The sequence below is a fragment of the Hippocampus bargibanti genome, linkage group LG08 (assembly GCF_051943395.1).
Source record: "Hippocampus bargibanti isolate YZ-2025 linkage group LG08, ASM5194339v1, whole genome shotgun sequence".
NCBI lineage: Eukaryota > Metazoa > Chordata > Actinopteri > Syngnathiformes > Syngnathidae > Hippocampus > Hippocampus bargibanti.
Genome location: NC_142741.1, coordinates 19640784 through 19666656, shown reverse-complemented (window position 1 = coordinate 19666656; position 25873 = coordinate 19640784). Strand labels below are relative to the sequence as shown.

The 25873-nt window shown below is 40.0% G+C and overlaps 1 protein-coding gene across 3 annotated transcripts in view; it reads left to right on the top strand.

Annotated features, from left to right (window-relative positions):
* Positions 1-25873, top strand: part of thsd7ba (thrombospondin, type I, domain containing 7Ba) — a 261993-nt gene that overhangs the window by 230974 nt on the left and 5146 nt on the right. For 2 of the 3 annotated variants that reach the window (XM_089002331.1, XM_089002332.1), the window contains exons 17-26: positions 1164-1297; positions 3943-4096; positions 8454-8601; positions 10001-10116; positions 12372-12489; positions 13696-13841; positions 14268-14436; positions 19226-19399; positions 22015-22110; positions 25566-25648. In XM_089002331.1, the coding sequence (XP_088858457.1) occupies positions 1164-1297; positions 3943-4096; positions 8454-8601; positions 10001-10116; positions 12372-12489; positions 13696-13841; positions 14268-14436; positions 19226-19399; positions 22015-22110; positions 25566-25648 (1338 nt within the window). The remainder of the gene's footprint in view (positions 1-1163; positions 1298-3942; positions 4097-8453; positions 8602-10000; positions 10117-12371; positions 12490-13695; positions 13842-14267; positions 14437-19225; positions 19400-22014; positions 22111-25565; positions 25649-25873) is intronic. The other variant, XM_089002333.1, reaches the window with a different exon arrangement.

Below are 25873 nucleotides of genomic sequence, written 5' to 3'. Positions count from 1 at the left end.
TACAATCAGGCTGATATTCCAAAGAATTCTTGCACTCTGATAAACCATGAATAGCCTCTAAAGCATTTCAAAGTCAGCTTTGAGTGACTCGGGTTCTTTATATCATCTTGCCTATCAGAAAAGTATGTGTCATTTCAACAGCGCGTTAAGAGAAAATGCAGACCGAGACCCGTCTCAGTATTTTTCCTCTTCCATTTGTGGTGAAAAATCATTACAATTGTGTCATGTAACATCTACTCGTGAAAATCTTCTAAAGGATTCCGCTCCGTCTGCGTATCGTTGTAGTGTCAAGGTGGCGGAATAAATGTACTGTAATGGTCACCAATACTCACATTGCAGAAAGTCAATCATTTCTTGGTGACACTATGGATCGCTTTGCTGCCACAAAAGTGGAGCAAGTGTGAGGAGACTATTTGCTAGTTTACCCAGCAGGGGCATCTGTGGGGAACAGATGGGCGATGATGAGGGTGTATAATGGGCATCTGTGCAGCCTGGAGGGGAAGCAATGCTCAACAGTCAACCGCTCTCCACTTTATACACACATACAAACACACACACTCACACACACATGCACACACCAACTACAGCTTGACATGGCCTTTTCCACAAATTGTTCTCTGGAGTCTACCTTCCATCGCAGCCGACTATTACGCATTTTGAGCGTAAACGTGTTTAAGGGAGCATTGTGCAGTGACGTGTTACGTCACTGTTCCAGACTTGCTGTCTCAGTTGGCTGAAAATAAATTGGCATAGCATTCCCCTTCACCTGCTCTGTTTTTTTCATGATCATCCATTTAACACACCATGCATCTCTCTCGTTCTCTAGATTCACCCATGAGTGAGCTAAATGTTTTCTTATACACTCGTAGGATGAGCTCACTCTGTCTTCCATTACACGTTCATCGTCATTCAAGCCCTCTTTATGTAGCTTGAAACCGATCAAACCGTAACTCAATGTGAAACTGTGGTTATGATTGACTTCAATGGGATAAAAAAAGCTGAATATTTTCTCTATCCAAATCCTGGAATTGCTCCTTTTTCAACTCTGTATGTTGTGAAAGGGTGGGGGTGTTTACATGTATATTTTATATGCGTGTCCATCTTTATTTAAACATACTGCTGCTTTCACTGCATAATGCGCGTTTGTCCTTGTGTGTGTCCAGCTAAATGAAGCTGTGCCATGCCACAGTGAATGCAACAAATACGAGTGGAGGATCGAGCCCTGGTCCATTTGCACTATCAACACAGTGGGCGACTCACCGTCCTGTGGGGAGGGAGTCCAAAGCCGAAAGATCAGGTCAGTGAGTCAGCGAGTGTGCCTTGGCAGAGTGGTAGAATGGCAGCACCCACTAGGGAGGTTTATTGTTTTGGCTCGGTTCCTGGTGTTCGCGACGCCAAGAGAGAACATTCAGAGCAAACAGCAGCCTTCTAATGAGTAGCACTTAAAACATGCAAAGCAGTTAAGTGTTGATCCAGTCTGCATGCATGCTCAGATGTTATATATTGTGCGATGTGAAATTAAGGATGGTTGGTTTTGTCATGATCTGGTTGGCGACCAACGGGGGGGGGGGGGGGGGGCTGTCGGCCCCGCCTACATCTGCATAGGTGCTGGTCGTCCCGATCAGATTGGCGACCAGCGGGTAGCGACGTCAGCCCTGCCTGCAGCCTCGCAGGTGCTGGTCGTTTAATCATTGACACTTAAAAGGACACCCGGCACGACCATCCGGGGCCGGTTCATTGTTTGTTTGCTGCTTGTTTGCGGCATGCATTGTGTATGTGTTTGTTTAACCTTGGCGGACTTTTACTTTTGGTCTTCTTTTGCTACTTTGTATTTTTTCCATTCAGATGATTTTGATGTTTTACATTTTGTTCCTGCTGACTTTATTTTAATACAATTTGTCAAACAACCTCCTGCTCCCTCCTGCCTGCTTTTTGGGATTCGCACCCGCCATCACCACCTCGCAAACCGTGACAGAATGAACCGGCCAACCATCGGATCCCGCAGGTACATCGGACCCGTCTCATTTCCACCCTGTGCCTGGCAATGCTACGTCCACGTTAGCGCAAGCCTCGTCGAGTTTGAATTGCGTCACTCGACGAGCCGCAACGTCCACGTAAACGTCCGGCCGAGACCTCCTTCCAGGTGGCCGTCCAGGGTGACACTGGGTGACTCGCATTGCACGCCCACGTCCAGCCACGCTGTCGTCGTGCATGACGAATTGAGTCTCATCCACAACGAGCCGTGCAACGTCCGCGTCAACGTCAGTCCAAGACCCTACTCACCGCTGGATCCCGGAGCGGCTCTGGACTGGTCTCGTTCCCCCGGAGCCGGGCAGTTCACGCCCACGTCGGCGTCCGGCCGAGACCTGGTCCCATACGGCCGTACGGGGTGCCATTCTGCGCCTGGCAGTTCGACGTCCACGCAGAGCCATGCGCCGTCGCGTGAACGTGCGAGAGGGATCGCACTCACGCCCACGACAATCCGTGCCGCGTCTTCGTCCACCCCAGGCCGAGTCCCGTTTCCATCCGGCTGCCGCCCGTCATATGCTGGAGAGGCAGCGGTTGCCCTCTCCACCGACCGTTCCCTGGCGAGTGGACCTTTTGGGAGACTGTTGGGACTTCTGGAAGCAGCCCCTTGAATGGGGGGTACTGTCATGATCTGGTTGGCGACCAACGGGGGTGCTGTCGGCCCCGCCTACACCTGCACAGGTGTTGGTCGTCCCGATCAGATTGGCGACCAGCGGGTAGCGACGTCAGCCCTGCCTGCAGCCTCGCAGGTGCTGGTCGTTTAATCATTGACACTTAAAAGTACACCCGGCACGACCATCCGGGGCCGGTTCATTGTTTGTTTGCTGCTTGTTTGCGGCATGCATTGTGTATGTGTTTGTTTCACCTTGGCGGACTTTTACTTTTGGTCTTCTTTTGCTACTTTGTATTTTTTCCATTCAGATGATTTTGATGTTTTACATTTTGTTGCTGCTGACTTTATTTTAATACAATTTGTCAAACAACCTCCTGCTCCCTCCTGCCTGCTTTTTGGGATTCGCACCCGCCATCACCACCTCGCAAACCGTGACAGGTTTTAAGAAAAATCCAATTAACCTGTTTCAGACATCCAAAAATTGTTAAAAAAACACCTGGAATGCTTCCAATGAATAACTGGTGTGAACTTTATTTAAGAAACCACTCAAATGTGTGGCTTTGTGGCATTTTGTATTGTATGTATCCTGAGATTGACTCCAGGACCGGGGTGGACCCTGCCAATTTGCTGTAACCCCATTCAAAATCATCAGAAAGCCTTTAGTAGTCCCACAATGGAGAAATTTGCAATCTACAGCAGCAACATTGAACGTGGGGATGAAAAAAAACAACAAAGTATTATACAAAACAATGTCAGAAGACAGAACTGTACAACTGCACAAAAATGTTTCAGAAGAAAAAGTACGATATTAATAGTGCGATATTATAATTAAACATCGTTAAACATTATAGAAATAGTATTTATTTTCAGTTTTGTCGTTAGTATTTGTTTCGTTTTGTTGTTCACTGCCTTGAACCACTCCACAAAGCCAAAGTGATGGCAAAAAAAAAGATGACCGCACCCCTGGACTGAGTTTGTAGCGAGTTGGTGAACCCAAGCTGAGAAACAATCTGGCAAACAAGCTTGTTTTTACTGTGCATTGATATAAACCATGGGAATACTAGCTTTAATAATTTCATCTGTGCTGTATGTCATGTATATTAGCATAACTGACAATAAAGCTGACCATGACTTTGACTCCTTTCAATATTTTTTTGTTTTGTTTTTACAAATTAATATCTGCAAGTAGTAACTTGTCCCAAAAGGACAAAAAATGCAGAAATTTAGAGATTTATACCAGAAAGACTGAGTTATGAGTCCACTAGAAACTTGTAATACACCTGCATCTGCTGCTCGAACAGGTGTGTGAAGAAGGAGAAAAGTGGGGAGGTCAGCACTGTGGAGGACAGTCAGTGTGATCAAGAGGAAATGCCACCTATCGCCCAGGTCTGCTATTTGGCCTGCCACAACGATTGTGTCTTGTCACACTGGGAATCTTGGAGCGACTGCCTGCCGGTAAGGAACAACATTTGTTATTGGACAGATGAAACATGTATTTGTATTCTTTTAACACATGGACCAAATACTATCAGTGTGTATACACACACACACACACACACACACACACACACACACACACACACACACACACACACACACACACACACACGCACACACACACACACACACACACACACACACACACACACACACACAAAGAGAGAGAAATACTGACTTCATAAATCAATAATTTGTGAAAAAAAATCAGGTGAGTGTTGAATGATTGCGGATTGTCTTTTCATCTTAATATAGCACTTGATTCTAATGTTTTAAAGTGAAGGAAAGTCACATTGATTGTCAGGTGATTGGTACGCTCACATTCAGATCGACTCACTTAATTGTAATCAAAATGGACGATCATCGGTACTATTCATGATATCATCTCTCTTTCACCATTTCACATAGTTGGCTTGTTTTAGACTCACTGTCAAGCAGATAAACAATATTAGCAGCAACTTCACGAAATACGAGTGGTTAATGAACGTGCATGACATAGTTGTGATGACCTATATACTTTACATATGGGTTCGTGGTCGCCCTCGCTGCAGTAAAATATGTTTTGCACTTGTCGTTTCGTTTGGTTTTGCAGGGTTAGGCAATCTAACATCAGACAATGTGGTGATAGGCAGTACGTCTGACATGGCTCTATTTTGGTCTAAAAGGCACTTCTCGGCTTTTATGCATGAACATGTCACATTTTCATACAGCTCTCGCCACATTAGAGCTCAATTTTGACAACTTTTTTTAGTTATTTTTTGACAAAGTAATGATTTGACTGTCAAACGTACTTCCTGAGGGAGACATAGAAAATTATTAGATTGCGTTTGAGAAGAAGTTTGACTTCTTTATCCCCAATTTCACTCGGTAAATAAAGCTCCACATTCCAAAGATTAACATAACATGAATCATGTTTAATCTTCATTGTCATTTAAATCTCGTACGAGTGAGTAAAATGAACAGACCGGAAATTAGTATGACCTGTTTTTAAGGCAAACCAGGGACATTCTTGCTGGGAAAAGCAGTGCTAATCATTTATGTCCATGCATCTCATGATTTACGTTGTTACAAACATTTGTATTGGAATTTCTGAATGGAAGTTTTACTGTCAGAATGATCCAGTAAAATAATCATAAGGAGTACTTTGTCCCCCAAATAATGGCCTCTACAAATAATGTGTGTGTTATAGATGGAGGTTCTGTAATGGGGTAATTATGTTTAATCAAAACAAAATGCTGAAAAACACATTTACATTCTAATTAGACATCAGGGAAATGTTTGTAACATAATATGCTATAGATGAAGATCACAGTTTCCACTCCGGGTGTGTTTGAATGAAATTTAGATTTCAAACCATTGCATATTACACATAGCGGAACGGACTTATTGGTACAAATATGTACGGTATGTTCCATTTATGTATGGAATATTATGTCACCATATAAGCTTTGGTGGAAACCAATCATCATAGGCTATGTAATGTGTCCAACTTCCCCATGTCAATTTTGGTAATTGGAAGTTTGGCTCATTTTTGAGAGTTTTCCTTTGTTTTTTGTTGCTGTTGTTGGAGTCGCATGGACTGTGGTTGGCACTTTTCCTCTCCTGTGTCTTCTACAACTGTTGAGCAACATTTTTGTCAAGCTTAGTACTTATCATGTAATTTGTCACACACAGTGGAGCTTTCTTTTGAGTGCATGCCTCTTCTGACTTCAATGATTTTAGGTGTTTGTGTCTTTTCAACATCTGAGTCCAGCTGTCCTTGTCTTCCATTATTCCAACATCACAACTTTACAGAAAGAGCCCTTGGTAGAAGAATATCCACTGCCTATTTGTATTGCATTTTGTGTGATATTTTATTGTTCAAAATTCAATTCGTGAACGAGACGTGACATTTTTTTTCCATCAATGAGACGCATGAGTGAAATTTGGGGTCCGTTCCTCTTTTGCAGTTACATCATCTTCCCAAACTGATTTCAAAGGTCTCAGAACCAGGAGTGATGCAATTAAAAAAATATGTCTAGACTTTGTAATAGGTGGAAATTAATATGCACACCAAAATAGTTTGAGGATAGATGACAGACTCTTACAACGCATTGGGGGTATTGATTTTTACGAACAAAGTCCGACATCAAACAGGATTTTTTTTTACTTGTTTTTGTCGAAAAGGTAAAGAGATTTTAATTCTTGTGGCAAAATAATTTGACAAGGCTCCAATGAGATCAAGAGTGGTGGAGGTAGCTTTGGTTTCTGAGAGAGTTTGTAGATCTCTTCTTAATGTTCCTAACAGAAGTGACTTTCAAATCCGGATTTAAAGTGACTGTTGGATTTTTTTTTTTATAGCTTCCTCTTACCAATGAACACATTGATGAAAAATAATAAACACAATCCTTTTATTTTTCTTTGTTTGTATTCATGATAGTTTATTTTTCTCTGAACACAAAAGGCCAATTTCTCTCAGTGTGTTCTGTGATAAACTTGCCCAAACGTTTATTGTAGCTAGTCTAAGGCACTCCTGTGCATCACTCCTGCTGTTCAATGTTGCATTAATATTTTTTTCTTCCATACAATGTGGTTCAAATATTTGCCATGCTTTGGTAATGTTGGTTTAGTGTACAATTTTTAATGTATTCAATGCCATTAGACCTTTTTCTATAATTCTCAAAAATACATCCGGTATTCATTTTTATTTTAATTGAAGCCATAGAATGAACTAAATGTAGATTACACACAGGTGATAGGTGATTTATGTATCATGGCCAAATTGTGTGACACTTGATTTAGATCATTGCATAGTATTGCGAAACTGTACAAGCATGGCTCTTCTTTGAAAGCCTTGATCTGCCAACAAAAAAAGGCAGATTGCAGGACACGGTGTTGTCATGTATAAATAGATTTGTGTGTTCCAGTGACAGTTGGTGTGAAAACCGCTGTTGATTAATGAGCATCCCCGTGATGAGCCTCATTAGGAGATGACATTGATTGAAGTGCATGTTCTGATGAATCAGGACCACCGGGGCGAATAAAGCTTTCATTCTTTTTCCTGCTATTCTCCCTATGGGACTCGCCTAGCAGGTCTGCCATATTCAGCAGCACATAAGGTCACTTCATTTATTGATGAAAGATTTGTTGTGCTACTTTGAATTGGTTGCTTATTGCCATTGTACTAGCGCTCTTGGGAGAGAAAAGTAAGATAAAACATAGAATCATGTTTAGTTAAAAAAGAGCAAGTCATTGTTTTTGTGCAATCCTAAAATTCTTCATCTAGAATGTTGAACAGGCATCAGAAGATTTTTACAGTGACTTAATCCAATATATGCACTCACTCACAACTAATACACAAGTTAGCACGATTAAAAGATGACTTTAATGAGGCCTCACAATCCACCATTATTTATGTTACAAATTACACAACAAATCATTAACACAGCGAACTACATATTTACAACATGCAAGGACCATTACACACAAAATGATGTGGCCGCAGGCGACTGAAGTGGACCATTTTGGAAAAATAACAGTTGGTGACTCCTTGCTACACATCAAGCAGATGGCAACACGCATCTACCAAAGGAAAAAGACCAACCATGCCGTTTGGGAGATTTTGAGGCTCACCTGTAACGTTATTAGGTATTTTTTAACAAAAAAAAAAAAAATTCAAAGAAGCCAAAGATAACTACAAAGAGGAACCAGCATGACTTAGGCAATAGTGTTGATAATTTCAGACGCCGTTGGAAATGTTCATTTGCTCCATTCTCTCACTGCGGGTGTAATTTTAGCAAAAAGAGACTCTCGACCCATATTGCATACTTTGCTATGTCACACTAAATACACCTGGGAGTAGTCCATGTGATGTATTACTGAAGTAAAAAGTCGGAATAGGTAAAGCAACTTGCTTTTAAATTTAACTTCTAACTGTATTGGCGAAGGTAGCCTGAAAGTTTAGGATTATTTTGTGTTTTTTTTTTCTTTTTTACCGAAATATTACCATAAACTCTGACTTCAACCTGATCTGAACATCACCTGAAGCACTTATATTTTGCATTTTCTCCAAGACATAGCTGACCCATCATGTTTTCTGTCATTCAAACCCATAGACACTGTGAGTCAATTTGAATGTGTTTGCGCAATGATTGCTGCATACATCAAAGTTAGTGGAAGTGGAAGCATTGCACAAGTGCCTAAAGTGCAGCATTTTCATCTGACATAGCGAGTGCTAAAAATATAGAAAATCACAAAACTTAAGTCAAGCGCTGTCATCATATCATCTATTTGTGTGTTTGTCTGTGTGTGTGTGTTTGTGCCTTCTCTGCAAAAGCAGAAATGTGAACGAGGCTCAGAGAGAAACAGGAGCAGACAGATCATCCGCCTACCTGCCACGGGAAGTGCAGCCTGTCCAGAAATTGTGCAGTCAGAAAGTTGTTCTCTCAACACCACCTGCTTCACTTACCAGTATGAAGTCTCAGGTAGGAATAGTTTCTGAGTACTGTTGCTATGCAATGTTTGTTGAGGCTGAACTTTTGTTGAAATAGAGCCAAATAATTAATTAGCGAAGATAAGGTGTGTCTTTTGTCCTTGCCATCTACAATAATAGTCGCATTCACATATTTGGATTTTTTTCACATTGTTAATGGCATTAATTTAGTATGATTACACAACATGCAAGAAATGAGACTAATCTCCATAAAAGTGCCAATTCATTGCCAGCTTTCTAACAAACAGATGGTGCAAGAACCATAAATATGATATTCAAGTAGAAGCGTGGGCAACTTCAATGCTGAAGGAACCCCACAATGTTTCAGAGGCACTCGATCTTTCTCACAGATACATGACAAAAATTATAGAACTATGGACAAAATGGGTACATAGAAACATTTTTGATCATACATTTTTCTCAACATACAGTAAAGTCTCGTTATATCGATATCGGATATATCGATAGTCCCGGTTATATCGATACTATTTCTATGCACGCACAGAGAAAATTACATGCAAACAGGGTTGGATATATCGATAGTCCCGGTTATATCGATATTTTTTCGGACTCCCTTGAATATCGATATAACGAGACTTTACTGTATTTATAATCTCCTATCTGAATCCAGGAACCAATGGGGAAAATAAACAAGCACATGCCATATCTTCTTCTTTTCCTTTCGGCTTTTCCCTTCAGGGGTCGCCACAGCGAATCAATGTCCTCCATCTGACCCAACAGTATCTGCCCAGAACTCATTTTGTACATTCCTGCCAACAATAATCATTAAAAGAATTACATTATATGTTTGTTCGGCATACCATTTCAAGTCCATCAGAAAAAAATAAGCATACTAATATTATTTTTAGGTGCGCTGATTAATGTGCATGCTGTCTTGTGTTGTGTGATCACTTATTCTGACATTTTGGCAATTTGGAACATCACATCTAGACCGGCGGCCTGGTAGTCGAGTGGTTAGCACGCTGACTTCACAGTGCACAGGTCGTGATATCAAGACCCGGTCCGGCTTCCCTGTGTGGAGTTTGCATGTTCTCCCTGTGCCCGCGGGGGTTTTCTCTGGGTCCTCTGATTTCCTCCCACATCCTAAAAAACATGCATGACAGGCAAATTAAACACTCTAATTTGTCCCGAAGTGTGAGTGTGAGCGCAGATGGTTGTTTGTCCCTGTGTGCCCTATGATTGACTGGTTACCTATTCAAGGTGTCCCCCGCCTAGTGCCCCAAGACGGCCGGGATAGGCTCCAGCACCCCCTGCGACCCTAATGAGGATTAAGCGGTCTGGAAAATGGATGGATGTCTGGATGTCTGGATGTCTGTAGAATGTTGCACATGTACATGTTTATTTCAAGTGTGTGTGCACATATATTGCAGAATGGAGTACATGTCAACTGAGTGAAAATGCCATCTGTGGAGGAGGTGCCAGGCAGCGGCTTGTGGACTGCGTCAGCAGTGGCGGACAGTTAGTAGACTTGCAAAAGTGTGAGCAGGTAATCATTAACTTAATCACACTGTCGTTGTAATTCTGAGGTAATCGTACAGTTTATGTTGTGGCATGAATTGTTGGCTGGGATGCCTTTGTCTATTTTAAAAAAAAGTGATCACGGTTCTGAGGCTGGGGATTCTACTCCATGCCAACTGCAGGCTCCCTTTGGTTTTATAATAATAATAATAATAATAATAATAATAATAATAATAATAATAATAATAATACATTATAAGTGCCTTTCAAAGCTCTCAAGGACACTTTAGAGTCACAGACAAGCATAGGTACTATAATAGATAAAATACAATCACAAATAGAATGCAACAAATAAAATACAATTATAAATAGAAACAAGAGAGAGCTGCACAGAAAATGCAATTTGGTGGGTTTTGAGATGGGACTTGAAGGTGGGTAGAGAATCGATGTCACGAATGTTGGGAAGAAGTGAGTTACGAAGTTTGGGGGCAGAGCAGCTGAAGGCTGTGTCACCCATCATGCTGAGACAGGCAGGGGAGGGGGCACACAGAGGCGGAGGGAGGAAGAGGATCTGAGAGAACGAGAGTGAATAGAAATTTGAAGAAAGTCAAATAGGTATGGGGGCAAGGTTATGGATAGCTTTAAATGTATAAAGAATAATTTTAAAGTTGATTCTATATTTGACTAGGAGCCAGTGGAGCTCTTGGAGGATTGGGGTGATGTGGTGAAAGGATGAGGTTCTGGTAATGATCCGGCCTGAAGAATTCTGGACGAGTTGATGTTTGCGGAGAAGTTTCTGAGGGACACCAAAGAGAAGTGAATTGCAATAGTCAATCCGGGAGGTGACAAGACTATGAACAAGGATAGCGAGGAGTGAGATAGTGAGGAGTGAGAGACGGGCGAAGACGATTGATATTGCGTAGGTGGAAGTACGCAGAGCGTGTTAAGTTATTTATATGGGAGTGGAAAGATAGTGTGCCGTCAAGATCGACACCTAGACTTTTCACCTGATGGAAGAAACGGTCGAATTGTCTATAGTGAGAGAAAAACTGTTAGCTTTGCTCAAGGTGGATTTGGTACCAACAAGGAGTATGTCAGTTTTTTCGCTGTTAAGTTTGAATAAGTTATGGGTAAACCAGGATTTAATTTCAGAGAGGCAAAGTGAAAGGGAAGAAGGTGGAAGAGAGGCGTCGGGTTTGCTGGAGAGATAGAGCTGGGTGTCATCCGCAAAGCAATAAAATTGTATACCAAATTTGGGGAGAATAGGGGGAAGAAGGTAGGTGATAAAGAATTCCAACAAGCCAAAATCATGAATGTCAGGTTTATTGAAGACTCTGTAGTGTCCTAACGTGTCAAAGATTGTGTGTCTACTTCTGCCCGGTCAACGCCTGTTGTGCAGTCCTTGGTGTGCCCTGCCACATGCCCATCCATGACCTGAGGAAGGAAAAGCTATATTGATAAACTTGTTCAAGAACATATTTTAATCACAGATGGCTTCACATGTCATTCTATGGATTTAAATGCTGAGTAAAAGGGAAAAAAACTCTCTTTTTATAGGTCATCATCTTTTAGATTGTTTTGTTTGTTTTATGGTTAACCTAAAAAACGCTCCACAAATTGATATTTCGTATATTTTTTATTTGTATCTCTGATGATTAAAAAAAATCCAAAATAATTTCTAAAAAGTGTATTATTAAAATAATAATTATTATAACAATAATCTTTGTAAAATAATAATTATTATTATTGTGTTGGTGAAAATCACAATAGAGAAGAACAGGGGCACATTTGGAATCACTGTCAAACATCAAAAAACAAAAAAAACAAAACATTCATCCAGAAAGGTTTATCACATCTCTGATTTGTTGGATGAATGGGATACTGGAATAAATACAACTGCCCACTGTGTACATTAGCATTCATATCACATGATCAGTATGAGCAACAATTGTACCTTTGTCTCAAACAAACTGGATGTTCTGGCTTTCAATAAGTTAGACATATTGTTTCTATCTATGTTTCATGTGGTAATTTAGTCTCAAGGTAAATTATCTGCAGCAGACCATGCTTTTCTCAAAGGTGTCTTTGAAATAAACTCTAAGCGTCTCTTGGCCCCAAATGGGCTGTTCATTTCTCATACGATGTGTCAGGGAAAAAATGGCAGATTTTATGAGCCTCAATGGGAAGTTTGAAATGTATATTTTACACCCAAAAAAATTCCAATATTTAATTAGTGGCAAAGTTAGACGCTTATTACGACTGCTTTGCCCTTCTGTCGTACAGCTTGGACTGGTCATGGACTTGAAGTTGGTGGAGAACTGTGTGGTTGACTGTCCGGTCAACTGTCTACTCTCTGATTGGTCGCCATGGGAAGAATGCTCGCATAGCTGTGGCAACCAAGGTAAACAAAAAATACATTAATATATGAATAACTTCATTGAACCCAGTGGGAATTGCAATCCGATGGACAGACAGAGCTGATCACATTTGCACAGCTTCATTATCTCCGCTACCTTGGTATTCTGCAGGATTCTGCATGAATGGATTTAAATGTATTAAAGTATTAAACATTAAGGCATCGGTTCAACATTTTTTTTAAGACAGACAGTGTTGTTGCAGCCGCATTTTGCCATTGGTGACTGTCAGAGTGAAATTTGGTTTCAGAGGTCATCGTGAGGGTGATTTTATCTCACCTGACCCATAACATAAGAAATGCTTTTAATAATTTAATGTGACTAAATAAAATATATATTTTGGATTCATACAGGGTGGTTTCGAAAATGCAATTAGAGATCACCAACCTGTGGCTTCATTTGAAAGAGATGTATTATAAGCTTATGCATTATACAAAAGGTAATAATTGTAACCCGGATGCATGCATCATTTGCCAGGGCTTACGAAAGCCAATCTGCAGGAGAGAAGCGTTGTTATTCTTTTAATTGGAAAGACTCACCGGCATCTTTCCAAGTTCATTCATTTTAATTTGACATTGGTTGCTCTTGCTTCTTACCCCTTCACATGTTGCGGTTGAGAAGGTAAACTCAGATACACGGCTCGGTCGCCGCTTCCGGCCAGTTTGTCAACCTCGACGAGGCATTAGTGTCATCTCTTTTTCAGGGTGTGATGATCACAATGCCAGAGGGGAAGCCTTTGTCTTTGCTGTTGTTCAGAGCTTGAGGCATTAGATATGTTTTTTTTTTTTGTCTTCTCTCATGTCTTGCTCGCACCAATGATGAAGGTCATGCTCAGTTGCTGAATTGTTCGCTAACTCGCAAAGCCTCTCAGTCCGCTTCTTTCTTTTCAGCTGTTTCCCAGTTTTTTTACGCACACAAATTATTAATGAGTCCCTTGCACGAAACACTTGTGTTCGGAGACTGTTAGACATGAGCATTAATGATGAAACAGAGGAAAAGTGCTGTTGAACTATAATTCCTCTTTGTCTCGAGCAAAATGTGTCATGAGGGAAAAGCTGCCTTCTTTCTTCTGAATATGCATTATATCAACTTTTGAGGCCCGTTTCAAAGTGCTCTTTCTGTGCGCTACGTTTGCTTATTAAACCGATTATACTGTTGATGACAGCTTGTAAACGTGCATGTGTGTTCTACAGGGCAGTCTGTGCGTACTCGGCGAATTTTGCAGGATGCTCATGAGGAAGGTCGGCCTTGTCCCAACCAGCTCATCCAGACAAAGCCATGTCCCATCAGCCCTTGCTACATGTGGCTTCTTAGTGACTGGTCCCCCTGCCTCATAGAGGTATGATGACCTTTACTGGAAGGGCAGGGAAAATCAAATGTTTAGTGAGGGATGCGTTCATCATTCCTGTAAATTGTTTTCAGTTATGTTATTCTGACTTGTAAGTTTTGTGGTGCTCAAAAACCCTCCACCACCCTCACCCATCCCGTAGCAGCACAATTTAGATCTGTTCATAAAATTCCGGAACCCTTACTTATGTTTTCTCCTCTTCGTTCCATTTCATTCAAAATTGGGCACATGATGATTTAAAATTTTTACACCCATACACTCACAAACAATCTTCCCCGAACCACAGTGATTTAATTGCATGGTGTTTATTCGTGTGGTTTTGTAATTTTATTTTGTAAGTTAAACGCAAGATTTTCAATAAATTACATCCTATTTTTGGACATGTTTAAATATGTGCGCTTATGTGTGACTGTGCAGAGTGCAGACTGTGGCGAGGGGCTTCGAAGAAGAAACTTATCATGCGTCATTCACAAGGGTGACTGGACTGAGTCTCCTCCGGTGCCAGTTTCAGAGGAATTTTGTGATGATAAACTGAAGAAAGAAATCCAACAGGATGTGGCGCAGCCTTGTTTTGTTCCCTGCCAAGGTAACCGTCTCCATTCAAATGGATCAACATAATTCACAAGAGCTCTCCGTCAACACTCTGTCTTTACACTAATTATTTTTTAGCCAATATGAATTATGTATCATGCATTCATTTCACACTCATAAGACCAATAATTACTTCCCCGCTTTACATGCCACATCGTCAATTCTTGTGCATTCATTTGCCAGAATGCATCCACTCCCCTTCTCATTGACATTTCAGCCGCTGCTGAAAACAGCTGCTTTTGCCAAATCAATAAACTACCACGATAACTAATTAGCTATTTATCTTTAACTAGCCATGGCAGAAAGTATCCTCTGGCTTCCAAAAGCTTCCCCTTGCCCACCTGAGAACATAATTTACTGATGCAGACACCATACCTAAATGACTTTCTTAGTGCACTTAAATTGTCACATCCCACAAAATATTCAAAACATGCCACTCCTGGCTACCGTATTCACATGATGGCAGACATACATCAAGTGAATTAGACTCATTTTGCAAGAGTTGCTCCACCTAAGGTGATCTGTATTTTTTTTCTAATATGAAAAAGGTACCTTATTTATGAAAAGGTTTCTTCAGCCGTCATCTGTACTTCTTTGAAGGTGTCGGACGTTTCGCTTCTCATCTAAGAGGCTTCGTCAGCGAATTAAAATTTTGTTGGTAGCTCTGGCCCTAGATATATATATATATATATATATATATATATATATATATATATATATATATATATATATATATATATATATATATATATATATATCCCTACAGTCCAGAGGTGGCGGTGCCTTACCTCTGCTATAGTAGGTCCCTGCTCTAACGTTGGGGGGAGCAGAGGTCTGACACCGCCACCTCTGGACTGTAGTCATATATATCTACGGCCAGAGCTACCAGCAAAATTTTAGTTCGCTGACGTAGCCTCTTGGATGAGAAGTGAAACGTCCGACACCTTCAAAGAAGTACAGATGAAGGCTGAAGAAACCTTTTCGTCGATGGACCACTCAGGTACGACTGAGAGCTTACACAGACGTACCTTATTTATGTTGAATACAAGGATAAAATCCATTAAAAAATTACTGTATTTCAATATATTGTAATTCTGATGGTGGTATTTTCTAAGTCGTTTCCATTGTATGCGCCTCACATGTAAAAGCTGTTAAATTTTGCTTGGCAACATCAACCACCCTTTTTTTTTTATTCTGTCGCGTTTCTGCTGTTGTGGTGGACTTTTCAAAAGCATGCTAAAATACATTCCAATAGTTTCCCTTGTATTTAACCAAATTAGACATCTGGTCGAGAGACATCTAAGAGAGACAACCACAACAATCATGACATTAAAAAAGGGGGGATTTAAAATTTACAGCTCTAATTGACTTTAGCAATGAACATTAGATATTGCCAGAATGCTACATAATAGCAAATGCTTCATTATTTTTACCCCTGTATGTTTTCGCCCAACTGCCATTATTTTTTTACATGATGGATGAAGGAAATCAGGACTTTTTTGTTTATTCCAGTCCGCTAATGTATATATGAGGCATATTTGTGAAGATCTTCTGGCGACTCAGAGACTCTTGTTTGTTATGAAGACGCACCATCTTGCAGTGTGCCTCTGATGTTTGCCTTAATTCCTCCTTACTCAACACATGGTTGCCGCAAGCTTCAGCTCAGGATCAGGGGCTTTTGATGTGATTGTGTGTCAGTTGGTAAGAATTCCTGAAGCCAGGGAAAGGCAGTTCTAATGGATGCAATGCATGGTAAGTGTGTCACTGCTTTACAATTTGCCATGTTCCAGGGCACGTGTCTGCAACCAAATCCCTATAAGGGAACTCCTTATACAGTAAATATGTACAGTACACTCGAAGATCAAAGCAGATGCTGCTTATTCTATCTTATCGCTCATCTGCTTAAATGAGCCACAGACTCACACGTGGGGCTCGGTTGTGAATTACTGTATCAGCTCTCTGGTTTTCTGATGCCAGTGTCTCTTTCTGGAAGATATCTAGCATCTATTCTTTCTATACCGTGCTTGACATTTAGTACAATGTGTAAAAACAGTGACAGACACACACATTGAATTCTCACGCATATAAGATTGGAACACATTCAAACAACATATACTATGACTCAAAAGACTGAGCACAAAGGTCAGACTTGAAATGAATTAATAGCAAAGGCAAAGGAACGAATACCAAGTAAAATTATGGATTAATACTGGTTGGACATTTTAAGTGGTGACAATATAGCTTGCATGGTGGGCTCTACTAACACAAAAACAAGATAGATTTTTATGATTTTATTATCACCACAGCCTTTGAGTCAGAAATAAAGACTATGGGATGACTTTTGCCCTCTCCCCTCTCTTATGAAAGACAAAGATGGCAACACTGTAAATTTGTGGTCGGTTTCACAACATTGTTGGAATATTATCACAGATTTTTTATGTTATATTATCAACAACCATCTACAATTTGTTATTGAATTACCAAGATGTCTTTGTCGTGAACTGTGACACTTTTATCCAGCATTACTCAAAGAAAAGTATTACTCTTTATTTTGGTTACTGATAGAGAAAAATCAAGAAATAATTGATACTCACACAAAAAGGAGGAAGTTGTTTCTTTGTTAATTTTACTTGCAAGGAGAATAGATAAACAATCTTCCTACCCCATTCCCATTAACATCAGTGACTGGCCTTGGTAGATAGTTTCTCATAAGCAGAAATTATTTTATTCTAATCAACGTCTCAGCTGTATCACTCTGGCATCCATTTGCTGAAGATTAGCTGAGTTCCAAAAGAAACATTCGGCTTCAATTATTTACTTTAGTCCTTCCTTAGTGGTAACATCTTCACAGCAGACATTAATAACTTCACACGAACATTGAATGTATAGTTAGTTTAATGATTAAGTTTGAACGTGAAAGACAAAGAAGAATGGTGAATGTGTGATTGAATGTATGATTACCTGTATGAACATTTTTATTAAAAGCATCAGCATGATCAATGTATCACAATAAACATTCAGCTTCAATTCTTTACTTTAGTCCTTCCTTAGTGGTAACATCTTCACAGCAGACATTAATAACTTCACACGAATATTGAATGTATAGTTAGTTGAATGATTAAGTGTGAACGTGAAAGACAAAGAAGAATGGTGAATGTGTGATTGCATGTATGAGTACCTGTATGAACATTTTTATTAAACGCATCAGCATGATCAATGTATCACAATAAACAAATGTATGATAACTAAAAGCAATAAACCTAAAAGTTACTTCAATGCTTATGCCATCACATATCACAATATTATGTGTCAAAATCAGTCGAGTCAAATGCCAAGTCAATATGGGAATTTCTGCTCTGAAAATAACAGCGACTGAGTTTGGATGGTGTACAGTAAATCTGATTTCGAAATTTTGTCTGCTTTGACACGCGAGTGTTTCTTCAGAATTATTCAAGCAAGACAGTCCAGACAGTTCAATCACTTAATATAAGATTAGCCTCTTTTGATAGTGACTTCCAGCAGGATAACCCTCCATGTCACAAGGGTAAAATAAGCTTAAATATGCTATTAGAATGTATCCATACCATAAAGAGCCCTTGTAGCGGGCCTTCTCTGATAAGAAGGCACTGGAACTGATCCACGGGATGACATTAGCTAAATAGCTAAATAAGTAGCAGTGTTTCATTCTCCCTATTTGATTGACCACTCAAATATCAAAGATTTGTGTCATATCTGTGTGGGTGTTTCCTTCATGGAAGAGGTTCCAAATATGTTTGAGATGTTTTTAGATGTTACTTGAACTTTTGTAAATAAATAAATAAATAAATAAATAACATTTTCGCACTGCACAAAAGTTAATTAATTTTCTTTTTATTATATATTTGGACATCACATGCGAGCCACCATGCAACATTTATATTATGAACTTAAGCGTTCTGCATTAAAGGGGCTAATGCTTACTCCCGAAAGTTGCATTATGTGTAAAGTATTTTAAACCTACTGTATAAATTCCACCTCTTGTTTTGTGTTGACATCAGTTTGCCATAAATTTAAACCACAGAAATCAGTCATCCACATAATCACAAATATGTATTTGGGTTCGTGCATGTGCATGCATGCATGTGTATTTTTATGCATTGATTTATTTTATTACCTATGTAACAACCATGTCAAAGATTACACGCCTTTTTTTACCTTCAGGAAGCAAAATGTGATTTGTCGCATGACAACAAATACTTCTCCGCTAAAAATGTTTCCCCAAATGAAATTAATTTGCCACTTCCTCGCGAGACACCATTTTACTACCAGCTCTTCAGTTATAAGTTAATGTTCTATATGATGACGTCTAGTGTATTATCTCTGAATACCCACTGGGCTTTGAGTAATTTATTTGTGGTTTTGATTTCTGTCATAGATATATAGAAGTAGTTTTTTTAATTAAATATACCAGACACTGTCAGAGGAACGCCAATAAAATGATTCCTGAAATAGTGCTTGCCAGCCATCGTGTACGGATGTGTTATCTGTGAATATGCGTGTGCATGTGCGTGTTGGAAAATTATCCGATTACATTACTGACAAAGATGGCCTTGCCAGTAATGTTTGTTTGTTTGTTTCTTTCTTTCTTTCTTTCTTTCTTTCTTTCTTTCTTTCTTTCTTTCTTTCTTTCTTTCTTTCTTTCTTTCTTTCTTTCTTTCTTTCTTTCTTTCTTTCTTTCTTTCTTTCTTTCTTTCTTTCTTTCTTTCTTTCTTTCTTTCTTTCTTTCTTTCTTTCTTTCTTTTTAGGAGATTGTCATTTGGCGGAGTGGTCATCTTGGAGCTCTTGCCAGTTGACGTGTGTGGAAGGTCGGAGTTTTGAAAGCACAGGGCGTCAATCCCGTTCCAGAGCAGTGATCATTCAAGTTCCTGAGAACCAGGATACCTGCCCACAGCAAGTCTTTGAAACACAGCCATGTAAAGGTGCTGGACAAACATCTGATCAGATGATTGTTGTTTTTTGTTAATAGGGCTGTTTTCAAGTTGAAATTGATTCAGCGAGATCACTTTATTCCTTCCCTAAAATAACTTTGAATGAAACATGTTTTACGAAGTAAATGATTGTGTTGATCTGTGCATTTAACTCATTCACTGCCATTCACGAATTTATTCGGGAATTGAAAATATGACATACAGCGCCATTCCCGAAAATATTCGGCTTTTGTTTTTTCTTGTTTAGATGCCGATAAACGCTGGTCATGGCCTCTGGCAATGTTTTTCCCTTCCAAAAGGGGGCAGAATTTCCCTTTTTTCATGTTAGCCGGTTTGTACCAGCTTCAGCTGTTGTTAAAGCGCTATATAAACCAATATGTATGTATTGCATAGTATTTTGGACACCCATCCTCATTTCAAGCTCATATAACTCCAGATTCATATATTTTAGGAATTACATGGGTCTTTTTTTCTGATGAAAAAAGAGAGTCTTAGGTTTCTTGCGCTATATTGAATGTTTATGTGTTATGAGTGTAGCTTTCACTTAGGTTGACCACTTACAAAGTGGTTTGCTCAGTGTTAATGTCTTCTCCACACTAATTGCAGTGTTTCAACTTTTGTCTTCAATTGATCATATTCATAACTGACAGTTTGTATTACATCTCAATACGAACAAACCCAAGAAATGATGATGACAGATAATCTGAGGGCAATTGTAAGTCAAAGTATAACTTTACGGCAAATGGACAAAAATGTTAAACTCTGTGATCTTTGGACTATCATGGGGACAAAAATATTTATACTGCACTGAATGGGAACTCAACCCATACTGCCTTGAAATGCAAGTCAGGCAAATGAACAACTACAGAATCAATGACTGCTGTGGCATGATCTCCTTTTTACTATTCATGCGGAGGAATTGAACATGTATTTATTTTTATTAATCCACTGAGTGCACACAAAGCTGCAGCACAGAGTCAAGAGAAGCAGTGGGATAAGAAAACTTGCTTTGACAACAATCAGGCGAATGTTTGAATCATAGAGCATTGACCCAGATACAAGTAGAGTCAATATATTTACTGCCCACTGCACAGCCTGAAGATTGGTGCTAGTTTTGTGCTTTTCTTTTCTTCAGTGTGGAATGTTAAAGAAAGCTTTTACAAATCATTTGCTCTAAATATCTGCTAGAAACATGGGAAGGAACTTTACAGGCAGCATGACAAAAATCAAAAGCATTCATTCAACCAATGAAAAGATTGCTACAACATTATAAAATAAAAATGTTGGTTTCTGTGCACAGGAAGTGCCTTTAAAATGACTGTCTTGCGCATCCGTAATACACCATTGGCTCGTTCTTAAATTCCGTATTTCGCTGTACCTGACAACTAATTCATATATGAGTACCGGGTTTTACAGTCTATAAAGCGGACCCAAAAGATAACCCTGCACCTTATACGTTGGTGCGCCTTATATGTGAAGCCACAACAGGTCTCGGAACTACTGTCAGCAGCAACCGACTCCGTTTCCCCCTGTAGAAGAAGTAGTGTGTAACCCCAGCCTCTGCTGTAGCACCTTATACAGTATTTGTAAAACTTTTATATATTTATTGCATTTGGAAAACTTTTTTAATTCATTGAAGGTACGCCTAAAATATGGAAAAAGTTAGAAAACACACCATTTATTGGGGGTGCACCTTATACTAAGGTGCGTCTTATACACTGGAAAATACAGTGTGTAAAACAATTGACCATCCCTTTGTAAAGGCCGTCATCACGCCACAGTTCAGTTCAGTCAAATTATTGTTTGTGGGTTTCACTTGAATAAAGCAAAAAGGTTAAACACATTTATAGCATATCTATATAGGACGTCATGATATTAATGACACTTTTGCCATATTAATGTCAAATTGAAAGAGTGTTATTGGCCATTATTAAAAGGTCAGTATTCTAAACCTCGAAAGGTCATAACTGCCCTGCCACGTATCCAATTTTAATGAAATAGTGAGGATGACGCATCAGGTTATTGCCCAGCCCAGTAGACTAGACAGGTACAGGCTACTTTCTGTACCTGTATTTTATGCGAGTTGAGTTTGGGGAACTTGTTTAAACCACAAATCTATGTTGTTTTTGTGATTCAGTAAATAGGCGTGCCCTTTCTCCGTACATACTTTGTTATTCAAAATTAACCACAGGCTTCTGATTTCCTCATTAATTCGCCACTTTTCAAACCATTCGTCGAAGTACTTGGCATTTCATTTAATGCCACATTCTTGTTTTACCTAATTTGTCTGATCTAAATAGTCTGATCTTTAATCCTGTTTTATTGATGCAAACATCAGAATGGAGTTTGACTTGACTGTTTCCAAGTTTTGTTCACCAGAGTTTCCCTCCAGCAAAAATGTAGTTCTGTCTCTAATTCAGTTCCAAGCAATTCCAGTCATCCCATTTCCTGTAATCCCCACAAAGTGGTAAATGGGGCCCCTTTTTCCTCCATCCACATTATGTCTTACCCTGTCAGGTAAAATGTCCATCGGAGCCTAACAGCCCCGCTGTATGGTCGATATGAGCTGCTAATGAGCATCATCTGCCTCTCTGCTTCTGCTGCAGGAGGCCAGTGCTACAGTTACCAGTGGAGGACGGGAGGATGGAGCAATAATGAGAGAGCAGTGTGGTGTCAGCGCTCGGATGGTGTCATAGTCACAGGTGAACACTGTTATCTTACCACCCCGGATGGCTCTTGAAGCCGTGTTGTCATTGAAATATGAAGAGCTGGACATAAATGTGAATATCTTTGTTCTATGTCTGAGTTGAAGCAGTAGACACTAAAGTGTCCTAGTTCTCGTTTTAATGTGCATCACACTGGTCTGAACCGGTGTGAGCTGTGCATCAATATGCATGATCAAGGTTTTATGCTCCGATGTTTTCCAGTGAACAAGTGGAACAGATGTGACAACTTTTACAATATTCGGTATCTCGCAAAAAGCGAGAATGAATTCACATTTTGTTAAATAATTGATGGCATACTTTCATGAGAAAGCACTGAGGAAATGACACTTTGCTGCAATGTAAAGTAGTCAGTGTACATCTTATCTGTAAATTCAAAATAAAACCACACAGAGCCATTAATGACGAACATGATGGCGTCAAATGTTATGACGCCCCAAGGTGAGAATGTCCAAATTTGTCCAAATAAGCAAATTTCTCTGTCTACTGTCATTCAACTCATGAAGATGATGAGGTTTTCTTCTGGAGTGATATATCTTCTGGGGAAATTTGCAGTCGACAGCAGCAATTTGAAAGGGGATAGGGTGTGTGGGGGGGGGGGGGTGTGAAAGGATAGAAAAACAAGATTTTCTAAGCATAGTAAAATAAAAATGTCAACTGTCATTGAAGTTGTTAGTTTTAGAAGGTATACAATGTGAATGAAGGGAATATATGGTCAATTTGGTGTCGTGCTATTATCCTCTCTCATCCTGGTTGTGGAATGTTCAGTCTGTCATTTAAAGAATTAATTTTAAAAAATGCTATTGGGAAAAATACATAGCACTCAGGATACTTTCTTCATTAGGCCACAATTGTTAAAATAATACATAGAAATAAGTACATAAAAATCTATACATAAATAAGCCAGGTTTTGTCCATAATAAATTACAGCCTTTTTTTAATAAATTGTACAATTCTCCCAAAAACAACTTTAGTATACGTTTGCAAAAGAAGCACATTGAAAAAGTGTTTGCCTTTTCCAGTTGGAAAATCGAGCCATAGGATCTGGACTTATGGGACATATAGTAAGACAATTTTTAAGCACTGCTACATAAATATTGGTGTGATTACACCTAAATAAATGTTTAGCTGCAATCATTTACAGCAACGATCAAAAGTAACCTTAAACAAAAGTAACTTTTTCGACTACCGCTACGGGGAGCCCACATACCATCAGTGGTACGTTCAAATTCGTGTCACAGGACTCGCATATTTCAAAAAAAAAAACACCCTGAAACTAAGCTGCAGCAGACGCACCACAAAATGTGACTCCTTCACTGATGTCACATGGAAATAAATATCGATCAAAAAACGAAATGAATCAGTGTACAATGGAACCTCGGTTATCGAACGTCTCACAGTTCGAACAAATCGGAGTATGAACAAAATATTCGAGAAATGCTTGCTTCATAGTTCGAGCAACAATCTGTGTTCGAACGCCAATACGACGCGTGAGTGCGTACGCGAGGGTGGGGTGCTGAGCGGCGTACGGGTGTATCGCTCTCTCCGTGACCAACTGTTGTCGCTTGCGGACGTGCTGCATTTTGCTCTAGCATCTAATATAGGTGTATGAAGAGTTTTAGCCCCTAATCATGCCTCCAAAGAAAGTAAGTGCTGCTAAAAGTGAAAAAAGAAAAGTAGTGCGTACAACTATTGCATTTAAGAAAGAAATAATCGCAAAATATGAAGGAGGTGTGCGAGTGTCTGATCTGGCGAGGGAATACAGCATGGCGAAATCTATGATCAGTACGATATTAAAGAATAAGGAGGCTGTGAAATCTAGTGATGTGGCTCTGGGAGTGAGAGCAAGTGTCATTGGATAGATATTTTAAGACACAGGTGTCAAAGTCAACGCCCGCGGGCCAAATCCGGCCCGCCACATCATTTTTTTTCGGCCCGCGAAAGCAAATCAAACTTGTTAAATTCCATGATGATTGCTGAAATCTGAGCCAAAATTTCATATTTCTGGATGTCAACCACAATAAAAGTCATTATTCTTGACTTCAGATTTGAAAACGAGTTATTCATTAATTTGCTGTGTGCTCTATATGTAATATTTGAAGGGATTTAAACATTCTAATGGGTTCCTCAAATTCATAACGGCCCTCGAAAGGAAACCATAACTACAATGTGGCCCGCGGCAAAAAATGACTTAGACATCCCTGTTTTAAGAGAAAAGAACATCCTGTAGCCGAGTCATCCGTAGCTGTCACGTTCCGAGCGAGAGTGACGGCAGCTGACTCGGAACGTAGTGGAATGTTTGGGATCCCAAAGCAGGCGGCAGAGACGTACTAACCAACAGGATGTTTATTCACAAATAAAAGAAAATATAGCGAGTAAGAAGGCAGGGGGGGATCCGACCCGCTTACTACGCCAAAAAGCAAATGGCACACGAGGGTGCAAAATTACGCAATCCTGGAAGATGACATAAATTTATGGGACGCAGGGAAAATACCTCGGACTGGATACACTCGCGCATCGAAGGAAGAGTCCAGGTATGGTGCCGAGGTGATCGCGAACCGTATAAATGCCCTGTGTCCGTGATTAGAGGATTGACAGCAGGAGGAGGGTGGCCGGCAGAGGCAGCCCCGGCCCCCGCTGTCAACACGCATGTGACAGGAGCAAAGAGATGGTTTCGGTGTTCGAACAAATCGCTTTTCGAACAGGGTTCTTGAACGGATTATGGTCGAGAACCGAGGTATCACTGTACCTGTATTCACATTTGTAAAATAATGTATGTGGGATTTTCAGCAAACTGCATTATTTAATCCTTTACATCAATATCCAAGGCATGAACCTAAAATACTAGTTGATAGTAGCAAATAAGAGCCTCCGGTGCTAACATGTCGAACACATCTAACATGAGAAGACAAATTTTAGTATTGTGTCCTCGTTGAATTTACCACCTTATCTGATGTGCCTATTTTCAGTGTGGCCTTCATTGATTCCCCCTCTCACTCTTGGCATAAGTAATCAATAAGCCAGAGGCGGAGGCGCGAGACTTTCAATCCATATAAATATAATCATGCATTTGTATGTGTGGGAAGAAAAGCAGGCCAAGAGTAACGGAACAAAGGTACCAGTGCTGTGGGAACGGAAGCTTAGGGTGAGCTTCATGTGCTGTAAATAGAAGCTGAATGTTATCGTATCTCTTTAAAGGAAATGTTTCTGGCAAATATGAGCCCAGGAGGAATAACCTCCCTCTGGAGAGAGAGCCCAACACTCCTTTGATATTTTGACACGTAATTTTCCAATGTTGGAATTAAAATGTTCACAGATTGATCATGGACCCTGATAGGAAACTAAGACACATTAATCAGTCATGACACTACATTAATTTATTGATCAGTGAATCCCGGCACTCAAGCGAAACCCCTCATTTTTTTCTTCATCAGGGGGATGTTTCCCGCAGAAAAGGCCGAGCATGATACGGCACTGCCATCCACCCTGCGCCAAACCGTTCTCACGCTGCACGTCGGTAAGATCATGCTATACTGTCACGACGCAACTGTGATCAATTATTGTATTGTCTTGCCACTTTCTTCCCATCGCGATGGTTTCAAATGGACTTTGAAAGATTACATCATTTTTTAAAGGACATGCCATAAAGCATAATCATATTAATGCCGATAAATGCATGCTGCATGCCAGAAAGCGAGGACCGAAGGTTGGCGGGGGCAGGGGGCATGAGCCGCATACAAAT